This window comes from Dysidea avara, chromosome 11 (genome assembly GCF_963678975.1).
Source record: "Dysidea avara chromosome 11, odDysAvar1.4, whole genome shotgun sequence".
Lineage (NCBI taxonomy): Eukaryota > Metazoa > Porifera > Demospongiae > Dictyoceratida > Dysideidae > Dysidea > Dysidea avara.
Window position 1 is genome coordinate 26181487 of NC_089282.1, and position 24099 is coordinate 26205585.

The 24099-nt window shown below is 38.9% G+C and overlaps 2 protein-coding genes across 2 annotated transcripts; one reads left to right on the forward strand and one right to left on the reverse strand.

The window, feature by feature from the left end:
• Nucleotides 1-178: 178 nt before the first annotated feature.
• Nucleotides 179-3248, reverse strand: LOC136238548 (uncharacterized). The gene is made up of 5 exons (XM_066029098.1): nt 2903-3248; nt 2774-2849; nt 2604-2726; nt 1270-1402; nt 179-1054 (listed from the first exon to the last, which is right to left on the reverse strand). Exons 1-5 carry the CDS (start codon nt 3193-3195, stop codon nt 183-185), a joined length of 1497 nt encoding a protein of 498 aa, XP_065885170.1. The 5' UTR covers nt 3196-3248; the 3' UTR covers nt 179-182.
• LOC136238547 (phosphatidylinositol 3-kinase catalytic subunit type 3-like) lies at nt 3201-21300 on the forward strand. Its single transcript, XM_066029097.1, has 27 exons — nt 3201-3362; nt 4572-4658; nt 5352-5453; nt 5507-5564; nt 5752-5837; nt 6356-6482; nt 6528-6614; nt 6681-6776; nt 7275-7346; nt 8308-8412; nt 9170-9262; nt 9313-9369; nt 9502-9630; nt 9682-9811; nt 12003-12244; nt 13106-13176; nt 13223-13316; nt 13378-13497; nt 13930-14038; nt 14097-14173; nt 16005-16146; nt 18419-18483; nt 18675-18759; nt 18810-18970; nt 20668-20750; nt 20797-21013; nt 21110-21300. The coding sequence occupies exons 1-27, from the start codon at nt 3280-3282 to the stop codon at nt 21122-21124; spliced, it is 2793 nt and encodes a 930-aa protein (XP_065885169.1). The 5' UTR covers nt 3201-3279; the 3' UTR covers nt 21125-21300.
• Nucleotides 21301-24099: the final 2799 nt, after the last annotated feature.

Below are 24099 nucleotides of genomic sequence, written 5' to 3' on the forward strand. Positions count from 1 at the left end.
TGGTCCCATTTGTAGTGTACACATTAGGCCCCTGAAATCAGGGCACCTGGATGATTGTCCATGGTACTATGTGTTCTAACGAGTTTACATACTGCCTGATGTTTACACTATACAATTGCTAGAGTTGCCAAATGGTTGTCCCAAGGGAATTCCCTCACTAACCACAAACATTATTACACCACTTATACATCATCATTAATGAAATCGTCAATTGAAATGTCATTAAACAAGTGGTCAGTGTTTTGATCTGCCTCCTCATGAAGTAAATCATTCTGATTATTAGTGTGCATCAAGTCATGTTGACTTTGATCTAACTCATCATGAGATGCAAGTGGCTCTTCAGACTCTTGATCATGATGAGTCAAAGAGGTTTTTTGATTATCTGTTTGTTGAGTCAATGACTTACTCCCATCTGTCAAAGTACACTGATCTTGACCATGCTCGTCATGAGATACAAGTGACTCACTATTCGGTGCAACTTGATCATGAGTCAAAGAATCACCTTGAATATCACTCATTGGTTGGGTCAGTACCTTGTCTTGATCTAAATGTACATGATTTGAATCATCATTGTGATCATCAACACGTACAGAGTCAATCAAAGAATCTTGATTATCAAAATGATGGTCTGAAGCATGATTACCACATGCAGTCCCATCATGATGACTCTGAGCCTGATCATCACATGTGTCATGAGTCAAAGGACTACCTTGATGACCCTGATCACCCAGCACTGGATCATCAGCATTTGTAATGTGGGAGCTATCTTGATGACTTTGATCCTCATCAAGTGACGGAATACAATCATCAACACCTGTATCACTGACTTGGCTTGTGTTCATGTCACCGACAGTCCTAGGCCTCTGATTGGTTGGATTAGTTGCTCCATTGATGTCCACCATTGGTAGGTCATCCATCATGTCCTCAGGCCATTCATCTACCTGATCATCTAGTAGGGGATTCCCCTGATCATTAACATCAACAAATTGCATCAAGTCATCAGGGAGATCAGAGTCCCTATTAGCTGCAGTGTTCTCTTCTGTTTGATGAGCACCTGTGGACGGACAGACATTTCACTGTATAACGTATACATCATTTAGGGGAAGAAATAGGTTGCTTTAGTAAATAGATTTTATTAGAAACTGAACACAAAATCTTTGTCAAAAGACTAGGTTGTACAAAAGGACCCTACCATGATTTATCTACCACCAATAAACTATTTAAGTACAATACACACACATTGTTTCATTGCACTGTAGAGGCTCATACCTGTGCTAGCCCCTGTGCTCACATGATCTACTCCAGTGCTCACATGATCTACTCCAGTGCTCACATGATCCTCATCATCTACCACCTCCTCTCCAACAGGGGTGATGCCACTTCTGAACTGATGAAGGAGTGACTGAGAGACAGGAAAGTTCTTACTAAACATCACGGTTATACAGTGGACATTAGGCTATTATAAACGTTAAGCAGTATTTCAACACTGGTATATGTACTATTAGAATACAACTGTAGAATGATTGGACTATTGAACAGATCTTCTCCCAAACTATTAATGGGATTTTTACTGTGTCCAATGCTGTCGATAATTCAACACAAATACTAACAGTGTTATGCAAATTCTGTAAACATAGTTTCTGTGAAAATTAAATCCACCAAAATTTTATGTTGATTGATTAGATACACATTGAAAGAGGTGAGGGAAGCATTATCAATTTGTTGCATATATGGCTACCATACATAAAGATATTGGTGAGGTGCTTACTTGCATCAAAGAAGTGCACTGTAGCTATACTGCTCTGCAGCTCAACAGCAGTGGGTCACTTAGCTACCATGCACTGTCTCAATGACATGTGGTGGCTAGTGAAGTTACTGGTGCCAACGCAAGTAAGCACGAGAGCTTGTGAGTCACTGCTCATGAAAATAAAGCCATCACAGTGAAAACCTGACTGGGGATCTACTGCACTGGCAAATCAGCCCATTGTAACATGTTAACTGTAACTACCACAACACTATAAGCACATAATATATGATGGTACCATTATGTTCTGTATACTGCATATCTAGACTACAGTCACCCAAACACACAAGTAGGGATGACTATAAGGAACAGTAATAAAAAGCGTAGAGAAGTCACAAATATAAGGGACCAATCAATGCTTGTGTGGCCAGACCATTTCCCATCATGGGCTCCTTACAGTTGACTACTGATCAAGTTCACCAAAAATTGAACTCGCATTTTTAATGGAAGCCCTTAAAAATACTCTGGCCAGGTGACACGTTTTGTAACCCAGAAGAGAGTTGATAAAGGAGGGTTTGGTGAGTTTTGTAGGTGAGGAGTCTATAAGTACCGCAAGGTACATGTGGACTCCTTGAAAGGCAAAGTTTTGGGAAGAACAATGACTTGAGAATCACACTACGTAGTTTTGTGTCACCATGGTCTAACATTGCTTGTGTTACCAGTTCCGTTGATTTGCGCGAACACAATCACTCATGGTGTTATGAATTGTGGCTGCTAGTTGAAGGATGTACATGATTGCTAGATGTGTCATACCCCACCTAATATGCAGGCCACACCACAAGCAACACTCTGCACACACCTTAACTTCCTTCTTGGCTCCTAATTTCTCAGTTCGCTCTACAATATCATCAAAAGCAAGTTTGGGAAACATTCTGTTGGCCCACTCCTCATAATTCATCATCAGTAGCTTCAGATCTGATTTCTGTAAATACCACCAAATATTTAGATATTCACACAACCTAGTCCAACCTCATGACCCTTCCCCTTAAACTTGATGTTAGCGAAGTCATTCATTATCGCCTGTAGTCCTCTGGGTGATGTTATTCTACACAATATTCACTGTGTAATACATTGACACTACCCGGCCATGCAGCTAACTTTCCCTCGTTATAAATCAACATTGGCTTTCTCTTCTTGTTAGATGGCCCTGTCATGGACTGGTCGTTCCTACTCGTATCAGCAGCTTCATCTGCGAACAAGTTAGTTTGTTGCGTGAAACTCAGGTCGCCATGCATGTCCCCGCCATTGTCTAGGGCAGTACCGCCACCTGATGGGCTGTTCAATATTGCTAGTGGAGGCGGGAGGGCGGGAACATCGTCCAAGTCTTCATCCTCGTAATCAGCAAATAACGGTTCGTGACCTCCATCGATGTCGCTGAAATCGTCCGACATGTTTTGGCGCCACAAAATTGAAACCCGCTAAGATGACGTCATGAAGTGATGATGATTAATTGATGCGCACCACGTCAAGAGGCGATGGCTTACTTTTTGTCGGAGTCAACCGACAAGTTTTGCTACGTTCATTCGTGCGAGTTGGACACGCCATTACAGATTAAAATGTACGTTATAATTCTAAATAATGCACTGTTTTGCTCTAATTAAAGCTCATCGTGTCGTATACCAACCATTTAACACACAATAACAATATTTGTTATGGGAAGGTCAGGTTTTCGTTTGGTGTCAAATGTCTAGTCTTCCTCGGGCCAGGGAAGAACAGCGTTGCTGACTGACTTAAGGCTGTTATTATAAATAATAACTTAAGGCTAAATTTAAGAATCATTGTATAGGAAGTTCCAGGTCTCAGTTGCTGTGGCTCCTATGGCACATACTTAAACAACATGTTGGGGAGGATTAAGTTACTACCTAGCCTGGGATATTTCAACAGTAATACAATTTAAGGCCACTCCTAGAAAATTCATTGTTTCCCATTCCCCGCCCGCATGCAGATTCTCTTCCCACATGGTCATCCATTATTGCTGTCAATTGAACATTTTATTCATTATTTATCCTGTGATTGCATAGCAGTAACTAGTTTAGCATTCAGAAAGCTCATTTAGCTAGCTTTTCAGTGTTCAGGTTCTTAGTTCAAATGTTTCTACTTTATTCTTACCTGTAAGTTAGTTATGAATTTTGAAAATTAGTGGAAATATCTATAATGAATAATGAATAATGAACCACCCTCATGTATTTTTGAGGTCAATGAAATGGGAAGCAAGGAATTTTCTTGGAGTGGCCTAATAACTCAACTTGTATTAGATTTGTTGTAACTTTTTTTTCTTTTGATTACCTAAGCTGTATTTTCCAGAATCTTTCTCACACAGTCCATAGTAGTCGGATAACACTTAGTTGTGACATGTTCAGTATGTTGTAGAGCTGGGAAATATTTCAATATATTGGCAATATCGCGATATTGAACTACACAATATATCATATCAAGGTAATTATAGAGCCACAATAATATTGTCCAGACAATATAATCGCCTATATCGCCTGGCTAGTGGTTGTGTTTGTTGCACTTGCTATATACCTACAAGGAAAGGCAATTCGATTATGGGCAAATTCCAGCTGTTGTCTGGCACCATTTAACATTCTGTGATATAATATGATGCCATAATGTGTTGTGTAATGTTACTAGTCTCACTGCTTGACAAATTTATTTATAGTCAACATTTAATCATATCGTGAATATAAAATATAAGCTTGTCAATATATCAAATAGCATTATTTTCAGTATTGCCCAGGACTAGTATGTTGTGTTGTGTTTGTAGTGGGACGTTGGAAGGTGAGAGAGAACAAAAAAGTATCAAGGCCCTCCTGAGTAATCCAGAGTTGAAGTTCTCAGGTCTTTATCAGAGGTGAGTGGTTACCTGTATTGTAACCACGAGATGCTGCAACTCTTTTAAAGTTAATTTGTGGTTGTCCCCTTCCGCCCACATGCTTGATCATGCAAAGGTTATCTGGTGACTTTGGTACACTTTTCTTGGCCTAGTGGAATATTGTTACAAACATGGTTCTTGTGTTCATTCATGTTTGCTTTCAAATCACAATAAATATTCCAGCCTCTTAAATGTCTAAAACTCACTGGCTGTCAAATGCTAATTAAAACTTGATGCACAAAAACCTTAAAATTTGACTTTGAGCAATAATCGATGGCAAAGAAGACCTTTAGATGTATACTTTATTAATGTGCACTTCCTTCCTGGGCCAGGCAGTTGGACTAACATTACTAGATAACCTTTGTGTGATCAGCTGAGGACAAGAGATATCCAGGATCCACAAATCTGCACATAACAATCTTATTTAGAATGTGTACTACAATGTGAATACTTTAACTACGCGGTATTAGTGTTGCGTATCATGTAAATGTAAACTAGTTTCTCCTGTAACATTTTCCAGGACATATTGCTTTGGTGTGCGAGCTCGTAAGTGCCACAAAGAAGTGTTTAAGTAAAAAAAAAGCTGACTTATCGAACTCCATCCTGAGTTGCAGCATTTTATTTGCTCCTAGTTGTAGTAGAGATTTGATTGAATTTCATATTGTTTTCTAGTGGATGTTCTGACTTATATGTTAAGTGTCAAGTGTTCTCAGCTGGGAAGCCGATCAGTTTACCAGTACAAACATCTTATAAATCATTCACTACTCGATGGAAGTAAGTGTGCTCATTGGTTATACCAGTAACTATGACAACTGTATTTGATATAGTTGGAACGAGTGGGTCACCCTGCCCATCCAGTATAAAGATTTACCAAGAGATGCTATGGTCAGTTTGGGATCTGTTAATGTGGATATCTATAATCAAGACACTTAGTTAAGCAAAAGTACTTATAACTGATCTAGAAAATCAGGACACCTTGATAGGGACACTATTGAGTATTACTCTGAAAGTATCCTTATTTGATTGATTCCACTATACCTTATTACATCATTATATTATAATGTCATTACAGTTGGCAATGACCGTGTACGACGTGTATGGACCTCGTAAAGCTATCCCTGTGGGCGGAACTGTTGTCAGTGTGTTTGGCAAACATGGGTAAGTGTTAAAACAGGATGGTGTATTTTTAATATGATGCATCCTTGGATATTTGAACACCAAAAGTAACTTTTGAATTAGAGCATTTATTGGAGTAAAAGTGTTGAATAGAGTTCTGTGTCACAATGAACTTCACTTATCTATGTTTTCATCCACTGTATTCAAATAATTTAAATGTGTGCTGTGTAAAAATGTTGTGCAGAAGTGATATGTACATATATAAAATATATGAGGTGTATTGAAATGAATACCACTGTACTTAACTATTGCTGGTTCATTGTTAACTATTTCAAGGGATAGATGAATGTACCAGAAGTTGTTATCCACTAAATCTCGAATGATTGGGTCAGAAAACTGATATTCAACTGTTAGGCAACCAGACATTAAGATATCAATGCAATATCAACGTTTGTTTGAGCCCTAGTAACAATGCCCCCTTGTGTGCATGTACATGTGTTTGTGTGTAGTGTATGTGTGTCACTGCATTCCCCTGTATGTGTCACACTGTTGTACTGCAGGTGTGTGCGACGTGGTATCCATGACTTAAAGTTATGGCCTGGAGTGGTAGCCGATGGTAACATCAAAACAATCACTCCAGGTAAACCAGATGGCAAGTCAATCACTGAAATGAACCGCCTTACTAAGGTAACAACCTCTACTACTCTAATAGAGCATTCAGGTTTCTTACAGTTAGCTAAAAAACATAACAAAGGACGACTGAGTAAAATTGACTGGCTAGATCGACTAGCATTCCGGGAAATTGAGCTAATCAACGAAGTGAGTATTCAAATAATGATGTAATAAATAGCCTATCAAATGCCTTGTATTTATGTGGTCATGTAGAAGGAGAAATCCTCATCAAACTCCATGTACCTGATGATTGAGTTTCCACGGTTTTATGCCGATGAGATTGACTACTCTGTGGTACATTTCGAAGAGGTGTGTTACCAGTAGCAACGATATACCGTACAGCGTAATAATTTGACGGGGGGGGATTTTGACGAATTCACTCATTGTCAAATATTTACGAGGAAAATTTTGGCGAATGTGCTGACTTCAGTATTCTAATTAACCAGTCACGTGAGCTTTGACGAGGAAAAATCCCCCCCCCCCCCCCCCCCCCGTTAAATTATTACGCTGTACGGTAGTCTGTATTGATCACCTGAGCCCTTAATAACTCTTGTTACAAACCACCTGCCTATACAATATTGTAATAGTCCTGTGATGCCATTCAAGTATCAGATATTTTCACCATTTAGCAGGATTTCTTCGTGCATCATGGGCTGGTTATTTTGTCTGAACGAAACTTTCGTATATTTGCTAGCTAGAAAATGTTTCATTTGTGGTGGTTATGTTATGTATCGAATATATACTGGTTATGTAGTGTAAATAACTAGAGCCCATGTACTTCATTTAATGCCCAACTACACACTATAGGATGGTGACATAGAGGTGAAAGAACAGCCTCCATCAGAGCTAGTGATGGTCAGTGACCCTGAGTGGAATATGGTGAGTGTATGTGCGTGTGTGTGTGACTGTGTGTGTGTGTATTTGCGTGCACGTGTATGTGAGTAGGTGGGACTTCAGGTACCCGCACCTTCACCAGTGAGACATGGTACAGTCTCCTGTGGGTTACTAGTCCTGCCCCAGGAGGATTTACCTGTGCTGACTACTAGCACCTCAGTGCTGGTATCCAGTACAAATGATTTGCAACTGCAATGTTTTTGTCATGCCTATGCCAGAGTAAACCACTTATATAAACAAGTGTAATTAAAAATTAAGTATGGTACCAGCGATAAAATGTGGTGAAACAAGAGATGATGGTAGCTATGAGGGAAAATCCCTACTTGGCGTTATTAGCCTTTTTAGAGCATAGCTATAAAATGCACATGTGGTTGTGACTGCTGTATTAGAGTATCTTGATCATTACTCAGTAGGTTGAGCTATGGGGCATGGTACAATACCTTGTTTTCTACAGAGCTAGGGACATGACATCAGTACTGATTATTAGAAGTGTGGTCTGTGGTGGCTTGTTCTGATTGTTTAAGGTGTTGTGATGTAAAATAGTGGCCGTGTGCTGCCTCTAGCCTTGTGACTGTGGTCAGGCAGCAGTTAGGTAGAGTTTTGATGATTTCTATATCTGGCGTAGCTTGTGTTTTGTTGTTTTTAATGCTGTATTTGATGGAGTTCTTAAGACTATTCCATAAAGGTGATTTATGTATGGTATTTCTATGATAGCTTTTAGACATGATATTTTCAGTGGTATGCATCACTTTGGGGAGTCCTACTGCCATACTGTTTGATAAGTTGAAAATTGGGTCTGTAGATGGGGTTAACTACGAAACTATCAAGTTACGTATTATAACAGCATGATCAAAATACTCTAATAGAACAGTCACCTAAACGAAAAGATCTGTTAGTATTTGCTGATGATTCACAAGCTGTACTCTGTTCCTCTTTGCTGTTGCAGGATAATTTAGTTGAAGCCAAACATCACAAACTGACACACAGTCTCAGGCACGGCCTACTGGCACAAGAGCTGATCCCTAATGCATCAACCAAGAAGAATCTCACTGTGAGCACATGTGTCTTCTGTTAGAGTATATTGTGATGTACCATACACCTGTAACAGTGTACTTGTATGTAACAGTTGTATATGTATTGTATTGCAATACAGTGGTATTGGTGATTAGCAGCTGATGCTGGTAATATTGCATGTATTATGACACTGGGACAAAAATTTGAGGAAACAAATAACGCAAAGTTTGTTCTAATTTTACTAATTGTGAACATTGAATCGTTGTTAGTGTTGGTCATTGTATGTGAGTTGAATATCAGTTAACTGGATGGTCAGCAACAGTGCATTGCTAGTAGTACCATCATCTAGAAAGCTACAAGCCAGTGACACTTTTAAACTAGACCATCTCCATCATAATGTTATCCCAATGATAAGGCCTGTGAATACAGTGAGTAAAATTACTGTATCAGTCAAATGCTCTACTGATTGTGGGTAAAGAAAGTCTTAGACCAGCTGGTGGTGAACTACCATACCAGTCTAGACATGTACCAAAGGAGTTGCTTCCTCTTCATTATATTTTAACATTGTTGACTTCTTGCCAGAAAGAGTTATCATAAATGCTATCTCGCTGTAATCATGTGAGAAGGCTACATACTGACAATTAGGTTATAGTCTGTTAGGTAGGTTTTAAATGTATTGATCATATTTCTGTGATTCCACAATCAAAAAACACCAATACATTAATAGTACGTATATCATAGTTGAATATGAGTAGTAGTAGTAGTACACATGTCACTGTGTCTCACCTGTACAGGACATAATCAGTTACCCACCCACACAAGTTCTCACACATGATGAGAAGACACTGATCTGGAGCTTTAGGTATTACCTTACTAAGGATAATAAAGTGAGTGGGTGGGGAGAGGGTGGGGCTGGTGTGTTATGTAGAGTGTGCAGGCACTACCCAAGTTCCTGCAATGCGTGGACTGGGGCTCCAGCCAAGAAGTGGATGAAGTGAGTGTAGTGTGTGCATACAGTGTGTGTGTGTTGTTGTTTCACCCAGTTTCCAATACAGATCCCATTAATGCACTATTCCTTAGTGTGTATAGCTAGTATCCATAGTAACATTGTTTTGTTCCCCCTTAGGCCTTGTCCCTGATGGAGAAATGGCAACCAATGGATTCACAAGGAGCACTAGAACTACTAACCCCTCGGGTCACCCACCCCATGGTCAAGAAATATGCCATCTGTCAACTACAACAAGCTGATAATGAGGTAATGTACTGTAACCATATTTGTAATTAAGAATTCCATGAATATTTTCAGGAATTACTACTGTATTTATTGCAATTGGTACAAGCGTTACGTTATGATATTGAAGAAGAAATTGGCCCACAATTGTCAACTCAGGAAGACTTCCATTCTGGCTTCTTTGTGGAAGAGAACTTTGAGCAAGGTACGTACAGTGTAGGGCTGCATAGTACAGGCACTTTGAATATATTTGAATGTTCCTTTTGCTCCTTATTACATGTATATATGCATGAGTGAACCACTGTGCAAACATGCAAGTCATTTTTTCTCCTGTTTAAGTGATCCAGCCATAAGGTGATAATTATTTTCCTTGGCTTCACTGTCACCATGTATGCCTTCTTTCACCATTTCTAAGCAAGGTAAATGTAGGGCTTTTCATTCACAGATTTTCGTGCAGCACTAATCATATCAACACTATCAAAAGCAAACTTTGGATAGCCAATTATGCTCAACAATCCAGCATTAGTGATACAGGCTTCTTCAGCAGGACTGAAGAGGTTTGCCAACCATCATGGTGCCTTATCAGTAGAGTCTTAATTCAACCACTTGCACAATGTGGAGCCAAACCTGGTACCCAGTACTCCTAGTGATGCTGATTGCCACAACTCCAGACGTAATCTAAGCCCCTCCCCGATGGCGGTGGTCACTCAACTAAATGTATAATCTGTCTCTGGCACAGTTGTCAGGTAATAGCCTTTTAAATGATGCTGTAAAGTGTCTACTTCAGTCATAAAACTCACACTTCCAAAAAGGGACTAGCTGGTGTGCTGAAAGAAAAGGGACTGATATTCCATTTGAGGTGTCACCTCTGATATACGTAGCAAAACATCTTATACATGTAGTCACACTGTATCTTATTAAATACATTCAGATCTGCATTACTTCCACCATGATCAGCGCCTTATGATCTGTTGTATACTTAGAGGAGCTTGTCATGATAGGCCACCTCTGATATACGTAGCAAAACATCTTATCATACAGTACGATAGTAACTGTATAGACAAAGGAGTAGGCGTGGCTCATGAAATAAAAAACAGCCTCAATTTTCCCTGACGACAATGAGGCAGTATTGGTTAGGTAAAACTAAGCCCAAACAAGCTTTCAGATCGACCTGAAATGCTTTCAACAAGTTGCTACGGAATTTAAAAATTTTTTTATTTGACGGAATTTTCTACTGACTGACTGAGTAAGTAAGTAAGTGAGTAACCGACTGACGGATTGACTGATGCCTTCAGACAAGCGTAACTCGATAACGGCTAAGGCTACGGGCTTGATTTTTTCACTGTTTGACGTCGCTTCAGCCCAACAGGTGCCTTTTGGCATACCGCAGTACATACAATACATTCTTCATGGACTTACCAGTGTCCTCCTTTGTGTCCCATTCATTTTTGCTGACAGGAAAAGGTGTCGATTTGGCGCAAGCACATGATGGCTCCCCTTCAAAACGGAAATTGTCCATATTTTTCATAGTGGCTATTTTAATTGCAGAAGTGCTTTTCAAACAGTTCTTGATTCGTATTGCTGTGTAACGGCTTGAACATAGCCGACAGCGAAGCGTAATGGATACTTCACTTTTCAGACGATAATTAGGGCACGGCACCATTTCTTTTGGTATGTGTAGATTGTAGAGGTGCTTCCAGAAAAGTTCTTGATTCAAAATACTGTATAACATAACTGACAACCAAGCGTAATGGATACTTCACTTTTCAGACGATAATTGATATAGCTGGGGATGCGCAGCCCCATTTCAGATGCGGTATGCGTGGGTTCACCAGTCATAATAAAATTATTTACAAAAAAAGTTTACAAACAAGTACACGAAAAAATTTGGAATTTTCAACTAGAGTAGGGACCATAGCACATCAATAAAAAATACTGAAACAAGTTGGAGTAGTCCATGATATTAAATCACAGTAAGACAATAAGAAGTGTTATATCCCTACTGTGCATTTCCGTTATGGTATCTTGAGCACAGTAGAGATATAACACTTCTTATTGTTTTACTGTGATTTAATATCATGGACTATTCCAACTTGTTTCAGTACTTTTTATTGATGTGCTATGGTCCCTACTCTAGTTGAAAATTCCAAATTTTTTCGTGTACTTATACTTGTAGTCACACTGTGTCTTATTAAATACATTCAGATCATTACTTCCATCCATGATCAGCACCTTATGATCTGTTGTATACTTAGAGGAGATTGTCATGATAGGCCACCTCTTCCACATTATACAATTAACTGTAGAGTACAAATCCAACTATAATCAACTGCTTTATAACTAAACTACTTATGTAATTATCTGGTGTTCTGCACACTGCTGTTACACATGTGTAGCCTCAAGGAAGACATTGATAGAGCAGCAGCTAGCAGAGGCAGCCAGGGAGGAGGGAGATGATGAAGTGGTTGATGATCGGTTGGTGGAACAGGATGCTAATAGTAGCAGTGACGAGGATGAAGCTTTACTAGTGAACTCCGCCGTTGGTAATTATTATACTCAGATGAGCATCGAGGCATCTGTGATGTCATTGGATACTTCTGCTAGTAGTACGATGGCAACATCACTGGATGATGCTGAGGTGTGTGTCTACGTATTTGTATGTATGTATGTATGTACAGCAAGTGTCTATGTACATGTATGTCCATGACTCTGTCTGTATGTGTTAGTGTTGCACCGATGTGCATTTTTTCACTTTTACCAATACCATTTATTTGCCTACTCCTGTAACCGATATGCCGATATTTACCGATATTCTTCAATTCTTAAGAACAGTGGAGGAGGAGCAGAAAATCACCTAAAGTTTATGTGTATAAACTGCATTTGTAATGATAATGTAATCAATGTAAATAATTGCTTGGGTGGCCGACTTTTACAATGTTTTCTACAGTTTTGGCACTAACTCCTTTCATGGGAATGGAAGCCAAGTAGTTATAAAACATCTAAGCCAGCTTATTAAACAGTGTTTTTAGTGGGACTCCAGACCCTTTGTGATGACGGATTAACTAATCGTGTGGGCAGCCGATAAATATACACAGCCTACTATAGCCTTGCAACCATACTTGTGCAAACAAACAAGCCAAAAAAGTTCCAGCAAACCACTTACTGCTACATCCACCACCTTCTTTACTTTCACCTGTTCATTGCCATCATTAACGATTGATTGTGGGTTTCGGTTAATCGGTGAATTATTTCCGCTTCGTAGCCGATACCGATACTTGTAAAATTAGCTAATATTGGCTGTTACTGATAATTCAATATCTGTATTTCTATGTCTGTCTGTCTGTGTGTATGTTTATACTTCTTGTTTGTCTGTGTATATGTTACATAATTTTTGTCTGTCTGTTTGTGTGTACAGTACATGCAGTCCTGTTCATCCATCTGTGTGTATGCTGCTAGATCCACTTTTGTACATCTGTATTGTATCAATTTTTCCACTCAGTACTCCACACTAGCCAAGTTCCTCACAGCCAGAGCTTGCCGTAGTACCAAACTAGCTAGCTACTTCTACTGGTGAGTGTAGTCATGGTAACAACAGTATCATGTGACCACACTACAGGTACCTGTCAGTGGAATGTCACGAGGACAAAAACCCAACAATGAAGGAACGTTTTACTCTGATTAGGAGGACTTTCCTGTCTGACTTGTGTCATGTAAGATTTAAAAATGGCGGGGAAAATGGTTGGACTTGCTGTGGTTATTGTTGTGTTACAGAGTGATCGTCCCAAGTGGCGTAAGAGATACCAGATGCTTCGTCACCAAGGCAACCTCATAATCCTACTACAGCAATTAGTCAACACAGTGTCCCAACTGAAGGAAGATCGATCCAAGAGGGTAGGTCTCACCAGAATGGGTTAAGTGCAAAACACAGCAAACCTTCTTTGATCTAACACCTCTGTAATCTGACACTGTTTACTGCACCAATAAGATATCAGCATGATAATCCCATCCTCACTAATGAAACACCTTTTGGGCACCAGTGAGTATTGGATTATATATAGGGGTTTCACTGTAATGCTCATTTCAACTGAACTGCGTGCTACATCTACTGAGCTGTGAGCCCCAGTGTTTGTATTGCCACTACTATGTATGCTAAAGTGGTGCCTGTCAGATGTCCTACCTCCCCTGCTGACACACCAGTCTCACATGACCAGATCACTCCTCCTTGCATTGGTCAGTGTTGAGACAACAAGGAGGAGGTGTGGTGTGGTCATGTGAGACCAGTGTTATACTTGGTCAAATGTGATTGTGGGTTTTTGTTTACAGATAGAACATTTGAACCATTTGTTAGCTACGAAGGATGAGTACAAGAAGTTCACCCAGCCAATCAGATTACCTCTTGACATGTCTAAGAAGGTGGTTGGCATATCACAAGGTTACCATAGTAACTAGTGTTGACTGTATGTTTAAAATGCATTTCTACTGATAATTAGAGAAGGCTCACATCTATAAGAGTGCTCTAATGCCATTGAGAGTATCATTTCGTACCACTGAGGAGACTGACTTTGCTGTAAGTGTAATGTGTGTGTTGTGTGCGTGCTTGCGTGTGTGTGTATGGGGGAAATAGAGACTAGAAGAGCTTTTCTGTGGAGTATTGAGTCTACTGATATTTTTCTCCTAACGACATTGCACTCTTTGAAGAGGAAAACAGAACTTGAGTATTTGTAAATTTTACCCCTAGAATATTGTTTGCTATACCGGAATAAACTGGTAAGCATAGTTTGTTGGAGTCAAACACAAGTCCCAACTCTGTATCCTGTTGCACTCGAGACTTACAGTATGATCGATTGAACAAGTGCCTGTAATTTTTCCATAAAGCACTGTGCAAGTTGATTGTTTTGTTCTTCTTGTTGTCTATCGCAATAACTCTGAAAGCGCTTACCAGGCAAGGCTGTAACTTTTAACGGCCCAATGGTTTATCCTTCTAGACAACTAAAAGGTTATATAAAACAAAGTTTGAGGAAAATACTAACAGGTTGAGTTTTGGCTTAGTAGGTCACATATTCACAGATTTTTTGTTGCTTCTGATATTTCTTATTAGTTGACCGGCTCTACCCAGTAATTTAGTTAGTTATTGTGTACCGTAAAGATATAACTCTGAATGGTGATGTCATTGTGCCAGTCATGTTGTAAACATTGATGTGGTTTCCATATTTTGTATTCTAATTTTGTGGCCTTGCTAAAACCTGTGACTAAAATAGCTTTGTTGAGCTGCTTGAGCAGGCAGCAAAGGTGTAACTAAACATGCATATACTAGGGTGTGTCTTGTATATGTATTGTTCTAACAACCAAAAAGGTTCTAAATCACCATATTTCATTGATACCATAACATGTGTAGGCTACAGTACAAGAAAAGAAATGTGCCTCAAGGTAGAAATGAAACCAAAACAACACAATGTAATGTAACTCTGTAGGGGTTGGCTTTTAGGGACCTGTGGAATATACTTTTAAGGCTCCCTATTATTCTCTTAACAATTCTGTTGTTTTTGTTTTTCACTTATTATTCCCACCCAGAGTTATTCCTGAAATACAACAAATTACACCTGTCTTCTTGTACAATTGTAAAGGCCGTTACTAGCAAGCATAGAAGTAGAGGGTGTACATATCTTAACACATTGAGGTACTGCAGCAAAGCAGTCAGGGGGTTGATGCTTTATTCCAGTTTTATGCTAGCAGTAGAGATGGGATGATATATCAATACATAAGAGAGTGATACAGATATCGATACAAATTTTAATACATCGATACATCGTGTATCACATTATATCAACTTGAACATTACAATATACAGTAACTGTGTTGGGCGTGGAGTTGTCAGATATTCAATTGTAAATGTCAATTTACAACCAAATTATTCAGTTAGTATATTGCCACAGAGTTAGAGAAGATATTTTATCTGTCTTTTAAAATATATGTATGCACTGCTTTGTAGTATCATTGTATCTTGTTGTTTTTTTGGGCAATGTATCAATACGCTCAATTCCTGTATCATCCCATCTCTAGCAGTGTTTGGGAGGTGTCTCCAAGAGGAATTTATAATATACTGCAAGTAAAATTTTAATGGAAAATTGCTGGGATTATTCCTGGTGTTTTTTACCACTTATTGGGCATTTTTGGTGGTCCCTTATTGGTTTCTACCAATATTACTCAACCTTACAGAACTGTCATACTGTACACACAGTAATAGTCTACATCTTTTCCATGCTCCCTCAAAGCAGTAACACGGAAAACACTCCTTCCTGTGATTACAGTTGTACAGGACATGTGACACTGTTTCCTATCCCTGTTAGGAGTACTATATCTACAGGTTGTATGTGTATACAATTGTGTTGGCTCATCAGGTGATCCTGAAGAGTGGGGATGACCCTCGTCAAGACCAGTTGATCCTACAGTTGATCTTGTTGATGGATCGGTTATTACGACGAGAAAATCTTGACCTCAAGTTGATCCCATTTAAGGTGTTGGCATGTTCAAGCACTTTTGGTGAGTAATGGTAGTGGGTATAATGTGTGTTGTGCAAGGTTTTTAAGTCATAGCACGTCGATAAAAAGTACTGAAAAAGCTGGAGTAGTGCACGATATTAAATCACAGTAAAACAATAAGAAGTGTTATATCCCTACTGTACATTTCCATTATGGTATCTTGAGCACAGTAGGGATATAAGTATATGTTAAAGCATAGCCGCGAGTGCTATATGAAAAATAAAGTGCTTTATTAGCATCGAGGCCAAGCGCCGAGTACTTTATTTTTCATATAGCACGAGCAAGGCTATGCTTTAAATGATTTATGGAACTTTCTAGTCGTATAGCTTCACCATACACTATGACTCGTAATTAACAAGCGTTGCACGAACTATTAGCAGCCTGAACGCACACAAACTAGTTTAACAAAGTAACTCACCCGTATTTCACCATAGTTTGGCATAGTAGACGTTCATCGCATCTTTTGGCAGGTTTTGCTCGCAACCCACAATCGATTCTATTGTGAGTCACATGGTGAAGTATTTCCGTGATATCTCCAGGACTTGTCCGTTTACATTAACAAACGTAACAGCAACGTTACCTTCTCCCACCCATCATCGAAGCATTTAGGTATGTCTATAAAACCAATCCAGTGGTGAAACTCATATTGGCTGGGGTGATTGATTACTCAGCGCGGCGAGGCTATCAGCCTTCATCGGCTTGGGTGATTAGTTGTACTGGCGCGAGCCCCGTAGGCTATTAGCCTACACTAAGGCACGTGGGCAACTGTGCTTTATTGCCCACAAAGAGTGCTTTATTGCACCGCAAAGAGTGCTTTATTGAACGAATAAAGCACTCTTTGCGGTGCAATAAAGCACTGTTTGTGGTCGATGAAGCAGTTGGCCGGCCGAGTGTACTTTATGAAATTTAAAGTACACTTTTTCCTTTGATCTCGCCCACGCAAAGTTCTATAACACTTCTTATTGTTTTACTGTGATTTAATATCATGGACTACTCCAACTTGTTTCAGTACTTTTTATTGATGTGCTATGGTCCCTACTCTAGTTGAAAATTACAATTTTTTTGTGTGCTTATATGCTACAACTACACAACTGCTACTATGCTATGTACAGGGGATTACCAAGGGTAGAAGGGATTGTCATCATCATCATCATTACTGTATTGAGGTGCCCAATACCTCAAGATAATCCTAGCACTGTTCAGCCACAGTGCAACGTTGGAAAACCCTATTTTGTTCCTACCTGTATAAAAGTTGTATTTTCCAATTATTACCGTATTAACAGCAGCAACTACTATAATTTTTATCAAGGAAATCCATATGGTTAATGGCTACTATCTGAGGGCCGCTACTACGTATGAGCTTGTATGGTAGTAACCCACAGCATTTATCCGGAATGTCTAATCTTGTTTATTCATCAATTCAATACTACCAAGAAAAATTACCGTATAAACTAAATATTTCAAGGGAAAAATTTTCACTGATTTTGCAGTTTAGGGGGTTATCAGTGAAAATTTTAGCCTTGAAATATTTTAGACTTCCAAATAGTCTAATGCAAATCCGCGAAAATTTTATTTTTAGCAACATTGCTCAACCTCAAAATGTTTACCCCTCAAAATATTTAGGCTACTATGGTATATTCATTCTTCAAGAATGCTTTCTGCTGGCTTACAACAATTCCTTTGTCTGGTTTCTACTTCACACATGTCTTATCAACACTTGCATCAGTATATTCAGATGCAAGCTGCAGCTCTTATGATAATAATTCTAGGCTGTGGAGTGGCTAATATTTGGGGGTGACTATTATACGAGCCGCAGCTATGGCAACTTGTCATAAGGCCAATGAAACTTGATTACCAGTTTCTCGCTCAGATTTTTGAAAATTTATGCGGGCGGGCGGTTATTATTCATTATTTTCCAAAAGCACAACACACATCCAAAACATGAAGATTTCTGCCAAAAAACAGTGAGATCTACACTGATTATTCTCTTGCATTAAATAGCTAAAGTACGTTACTATCCATTTAAGAATATTCAGCTATTTCTGTGACACCTAAACAAGTGATTTTTCCATTAGAGTATAGCTGATTGCTCTATTAGAGTAAAAGTGACTGCTCTATTAGACTATTTCAATTTGAAATACTAATACTGAAATTCCATGTGGGTATATCAAAAGTATGTGGGCGATGATGCGAAACTGCTAATCAAGTTTCATTGGCCTAATGTGATGTTACAGCTGATACAGTAGAGTTGTTCTAATTTCTTGTTTTTCCAGGTCTTCATGAGTGCATTGAGTCTACAACAGTATTTCATGTCTTGTCTAAGTATCGTAACATTCAGGTGAGTCTAATGTAGGAACCTGTTAATGTGTACACTTGAGGACACCTACATAATCCAGACACTTAGTTGAGGTCCCATATCCATTAGTACATAAACTGACCTGACACTATAGGATGGTTCTAAGGTGTCCGTATTACACAGGTTGTACTATATAAATTGGCCACGTATTAACATATTGCTCCAACCACTAGACATACTTGAGACAGTGTGCTCCAGCTAAAGATGCTCCATATGGCATCAGACCAGATGTGATGGAAAATTATTTAAAGAGCTGTGGTGAGTTGGTGTACTCTTATTAGAGTAGTCTGGATTACCTGATCCTCCAGCTGGTTATTGTGTTATCACCTACCTACTCAGTGTCGGTGACAGACACTTTGATAATCTCCTGCTCACTCCGAATGGTAACTTGTTCCATATTGACTTTGGCTATATCTTGGGGAGAGATCCGAAGCCGTTCCCTCCACCGATGAAGCTCAGCAAAGAAATGGTACCAGTTTGTGTAACTGTATAGCAGAGTTTGTGTGAGCGATTAATATATTTGTGAAGAAGGTTCAAGCAGCCAAAATACGGAAGTGATTTGTAAAATGAATAAAATTTTCTCCGTTTAGATTGTTTCACTAAAGTACTGTTGACACCAAAAAATATTGGAACTTTAATAATGTAGTAGTTAAACAAATCCCACCCATGGCACTATGAAGGTATTGTGAGGCTGGTTTCTGGTAAATATGAAAAAGTGCAAACATGTGCAATATTGTGCGTTGTGTGACAGGGTATTGGCTAGGCCGAAAGTGCATGACCTGAAATGCTTCCAACAGCTTGTTTACAAAATATTGAATTTTTAGAATTTTCTGACTGACTGACTGACTGATACCTTCAAACAATAACAGCTAAGGCTGCAAGTTTGATTCTGTCAATTAGGCATTGCTTTAGCCTTAAAAACGCCTTTTGGTGAACCACAGTATGTACAATGCACACATCATGGACTTACCTTTGTCCTTGTTGTGTGTACTTCTCTTTTTGTTGACAGTACAAATAGTGTTCCGCCGATAATTGGATTGGTATCGTATCGGAGCCAGTATTGAACTTTTGGTATCAATCAGTATGGTATTTTAGGTATTCCGATACCGATTAATAACAACTTGTGCCAATCATCATAATCAGAACTATCATCATATATGTTATGCTAGCAAAACGTGAGGTATAACAGGCCGGAAATAGTGTTGAGCATTATTCTAGCATAAAAGGTGCAGGGATTGCTTTGTTAAACATTGAGCATGAAAAGGATCAAAATACTCTAATAGAACAGTCACTGCACATATTCTAATAGAACAGTCACTGTACATATTCTAATAGAACAGTCATACATAGCTAACTTGAGAGATGTGTAAATTGTATGGCAATTATGGTATCTGCATTGGTGAAAATTTACAGCTAAGTATCGGTATTGGATCAGTAGGTATTTTTCTGTATCGGTGGAACCCTGTTACAAAGTGTCATTTTGCAGTAGCATGAAATGGTTTTCCCTGTAATTGCAGAGGCACTCCTTGTTCTTGCACAGTGGAACCTTGATTATCCGAACAACCAAACACTTGATTATCTGAACACCAAATCGACTACTCAATTAGAGTATTTTGTCAACAAGTGTATGCTTTATTAGAGTAGTTGAGCAAGCTCTGTATGTAAATGTATGGATGTTCGATTTTACGTACTGTTCGATTATATGAACACCCTTTCTCCCAATTAGTTCAGATAATTGAGGTTCCACTGTACTGTTTCTTTTATAATGCAAACATAAAGGGCACTTCACTTTTTAGTGATTGATGGTTGGGAGGGGAACACAATCAAAGAAACAATAAGATAATAGAAATAAAAAAATAGTGAAACAAGGGAGGTTGCCTATACGTAGTGGAGCCATGATCGCTAATCAAACTTATGTAATTCTTACTTGTATCTCATGGTAAATGCTGCTGCTACACTTCTCTATTTAATCTCTTGATCTTATTAAGCAGGTGGTTACATTAGACAGGTTGATTTTTGCACATGACATGCTCAGGTAATCTCAACGTTGTTAAGTAGATGGCAAGTCACTTTGTACAAAAATGACATATTGGAGGGTTTTGAGTTGGTTGGTTTAGACAGGTGATCTTATATAAGAGCAGGTAAACTAGTGTACCTATTATACAGGTTGAAGCAATGGGAGGCACAGCCAGTCAGGAATACACCAAGTTCAGGGAATATTGTTATAATGCTTTCCTTATCCTAAGGAGGTATGATGTCGTCACTGCTCACATGACTGCTCACATGATCCCACAGATCAGCGAACCTCATACTAAACCTATTCTCTTTGATGTTAGATGCTAATGTGCCTGATATTGCCCTCGAGCCTGATAAAACAATTCAGAAGGTTCGTGACAGGTTTTGTCTCAACCTGTCTGAGGAGCAAGCAGTACAGAACCTTCAGCAACTGATGGAGGAGAGTATATCAGCTTTGTTCCCCCAAATGGTGGAACAGATACACAGATGGGCACAGGTGTGTGCGTGTGCGTGCACGTGAATGTGTGTGATGTAGTGTTAGTACAATTATTGTGGTTGACCATGTTGTATTGTGTTGTGTTTTCTCCTACAGTACTGGAGGAAATGACCAGATGAACAAGTCAGTAAATTATCAACAACTTTTCTCCAGCAATTTTTAATCATAATAAATTGTGTAATATATTACAACAGTTGATTTGTGATGACTACAGTCAATAATAGTGTACGTGTCATGGTGTGTACAGTATGTCATGGTGTGTGTTACAGTGTATGTTGTGAAGTACATTTGTAGGAATGGGGAGGGGGGGACACTGCTGCTCCTACAGAGTTAGCTATGCAAGGTGCAGTAACAAAATTTTGAAGTTTGTAATCCCAAATTCCTGAGGGTACTACTTAGTTCCCTGGGTCTATCAGGTGCTTATGAAGGGGCCAAGGAGCACACAAGTTTTATCATGATTTAAATCAAAATTATGAATTTTATAATAATGGTTTACGTAATGTGTAAAGTATTTCATAGTATATATCCTCCACTCCCCATGACAACAGCCAGCCCACCACATTTACATATATTGTTTTGCTCTATCATGCCTGATATTCCAGACAACAATGTTACTACTAACTTTTAGTGGATTCAAATAATTAACACTTTAGTCAAAATACAGAAAAAATTGTATACAGTGGACCCTCACGATCAGTTATCTGAACCCCAATGTGTCTTAGGCAATGGTAAAAGTGTTCAGATAAGTGAATAACTGAAGCCCATACATTTACATACAGAGCTATGTTGAAATACTCTAATAGAACATATACTTGTATTCAAAATACCCTAATAGAACAGCCATTTCGGATAACTGAGGGTCTACTGTAAATATCTAGAGACATAAGGTTGACTACTGTAAGCTAAGGTACAAAATCAACAAAGAAACAATAGCAAGCGTGGGCATGTAACATACCATTAAATTAGGCTGGTTTACAGGTGATGTTTTTTTGGCAGGAAAAGCCCAAACTTTTGTAAACATGGCTCCCCACAAGATTTAGTATTAACCATGTAAACATAATTCCTGCATGGGAGCTGTAATGCTTGATAGCAAGTTAAAAGTTAATTTTTTTCTCTTAAGCTTCCCACATCAACATCTGCAAAGCCACCAGAATTTATCAAAAAAAGTTACATGTTCTCACTCCACAAAATTATGTCACCGAACCAGTGTGGGATTGAAGAGTTCCAAGATGAGTAGATCATTTTACTAGAGTGCCCTGGGCAGAATACAGGAACACTCTAACTCTGTTTGGTTAAAACCAAAGCTGCATGCATGTTGCTCTTAATTTGATTGACATTAGGCCAGGCAAACTTAATTAATTGTTTCTCATCCCTGCCTGCATCCCTTTTTACCCTAATTTCATTATTGCTATCATCCATCACATGCACATGTTTTTTGATGCTAAGAAGGATGGCAATCACAGCACAGCAAATGTCACTTGTACCTAAAAACATAAGTACCGGGTCTTTACCTAACCTTTATAGTAACAGACAGCTTGATTTGTAGCATTTTCTTTAATAATGGATAATGAAAAAATAATGATTCCTTCCTGCATGGAAATCCGAATGGATGAGAAACAAGTATTCAAGTTTGCCTGGCCTTATAAAGCATCATAGTAGATAGTTGTATTGATTTGGGTTGGTCCCTTGGATGTATCAGACTTTGCTAGCTACCGATCTGTAGGCACCAGCCTATTATGCTGGTATAATTTTGAGCATAATAGGTGCCTGAAAGCATCAAGCATAATGCTAGCATAATAGGCAGAATAATTGTCATACTGTAAGCAAAAATGCATTCCACAGAAAAAGGTTGACTTACAATAACAGAACAGTCGATGCCACTGATATGGCATTAAGTAATTATTTGACATGACTTATTATAATTTACAATGTAGCCAAATTCTTAATGCACAATGAGTACATTTCAGTTGCTTATAAGCCAAAGTTATCATTATCCATTAGAAAGTAACAAAACATGGGAACTGTGGCAAAATGCTTGAGCATAATTTTTTTAGCACTACAGCATAGCATAATAGGCAAAATTAATAGCATAATAGGCTGGTGCCTACCGATCTGTCTTCCAGTAAACAACCAGTCATAGGGACATTCATGAGGCTGTTTTGTTTTTGCAAGGAAGCTATCAATTATACTTAGTTGGGGGAAGAGCTATATAGTGAGGTATTGTACTGGATCAGAGCACAGTTGTCATTTGCTGTACACACTACATAATGTCATCCACACTATGTGTGTGATAATAACTAGTTATTGTTGTATTGTGTTGTGCGTATGTATGTAATGCAGGCAGTGGCGATTCTAGACCTGACCTACAGGGGGGGCAAGGTAGGGAACACCATGACTATTGTTGTATGGCTGTAATGTAAAGTAGAGCTTCAGGGGGGGTCTGGGGTGCAACCCTCAGAAGCTACAGGATTTTTGCAATTTGAAGGCTCCTAAAATAACGATGCCAATCTATACTACAACTTCCCCCAAGAATTTTTAGAAGTTATTTTTCAGCAGGGGGGGCATACAGTGTGGCAGCATATTGTATAGACATAATCAAACCAAACATGCCTCAAGAGGGACTCAAATTACCTTCCATAGGAAATATACTTTACTGACTACCTGACTAATACCTTCAGCCAAGCAATGACTAATAATGCTGTAGGCTTGATTTCCTGTTCGACATTGAGACAAAAATCATACATGACTTAATTCCTTAGTAACTAGATTGATTGCAGAAACGCTTCTCTGGGCACTGTTCTTTGTTTATATCACTGTTTAAAGGGCAGAACACAGCTGAAGAAAATGAAACAGAATGGCCCTCTGCTTTTAGTAATAGTTCAGCAAAGGCAAATTTAGAAGGGTTCGTGGGGTACTTAAGTAGCCCCATTATGTGCATGCTAGCAAAACAGATAGTACCAGCTACAGTACCAGCTTCAGTACCAGCTACAGTACCAGTTACAGTACCAGTTACAGTACCAGCTACAGTACCAGCTACAGTACCAGCTTCAGTACCAGCTACAGTAGCAGTTCAATTGCATCTTATG

Coding starts and splice junctions, on each gene's coding strand:
- LOC136238548 (XM_066029098.1), bottom strand. CDS start 3,195: ATGTCGGACGATTTCAGCGACATCGATGGAGGTCACGAACCGTTATTT. Junction 2,850..2,902: donor TTGATTTATAACGAGGGAAA/GTTAGCTGCATG, acceptor AATATTGTGTAG/AATAACATCACCCAGAGGAC. Junction 1,055..1,269: donor GAGCACAGGGGCTAGCACAG/GTATGAGCCTCT, acceptor GTCCGTCCACAG/GTGCTCATCAAACAGAAGAG.
- LOC136238547 (XM_066029097.1), top strand. CDS start 3,280: ATGGCTTACTTTTTGTCGGAGTCAACCGACAAGTTTTGCTACGTTCAT. Junction 5,838..6,355: donor AGTGTGTTTGGCAAACATGG/GTAAGTGTTAAA, acceptor GTTGTACTGCAG/GTGTGTGCGACGTGGTATCC. Junction 14,174..16,004: donor CTGAGGAGACTGACTTTGCT/GTAAGTGTAATG, acceptor TTGGCTCATCAG/GTGATCCTGAAGAGTGGGGA.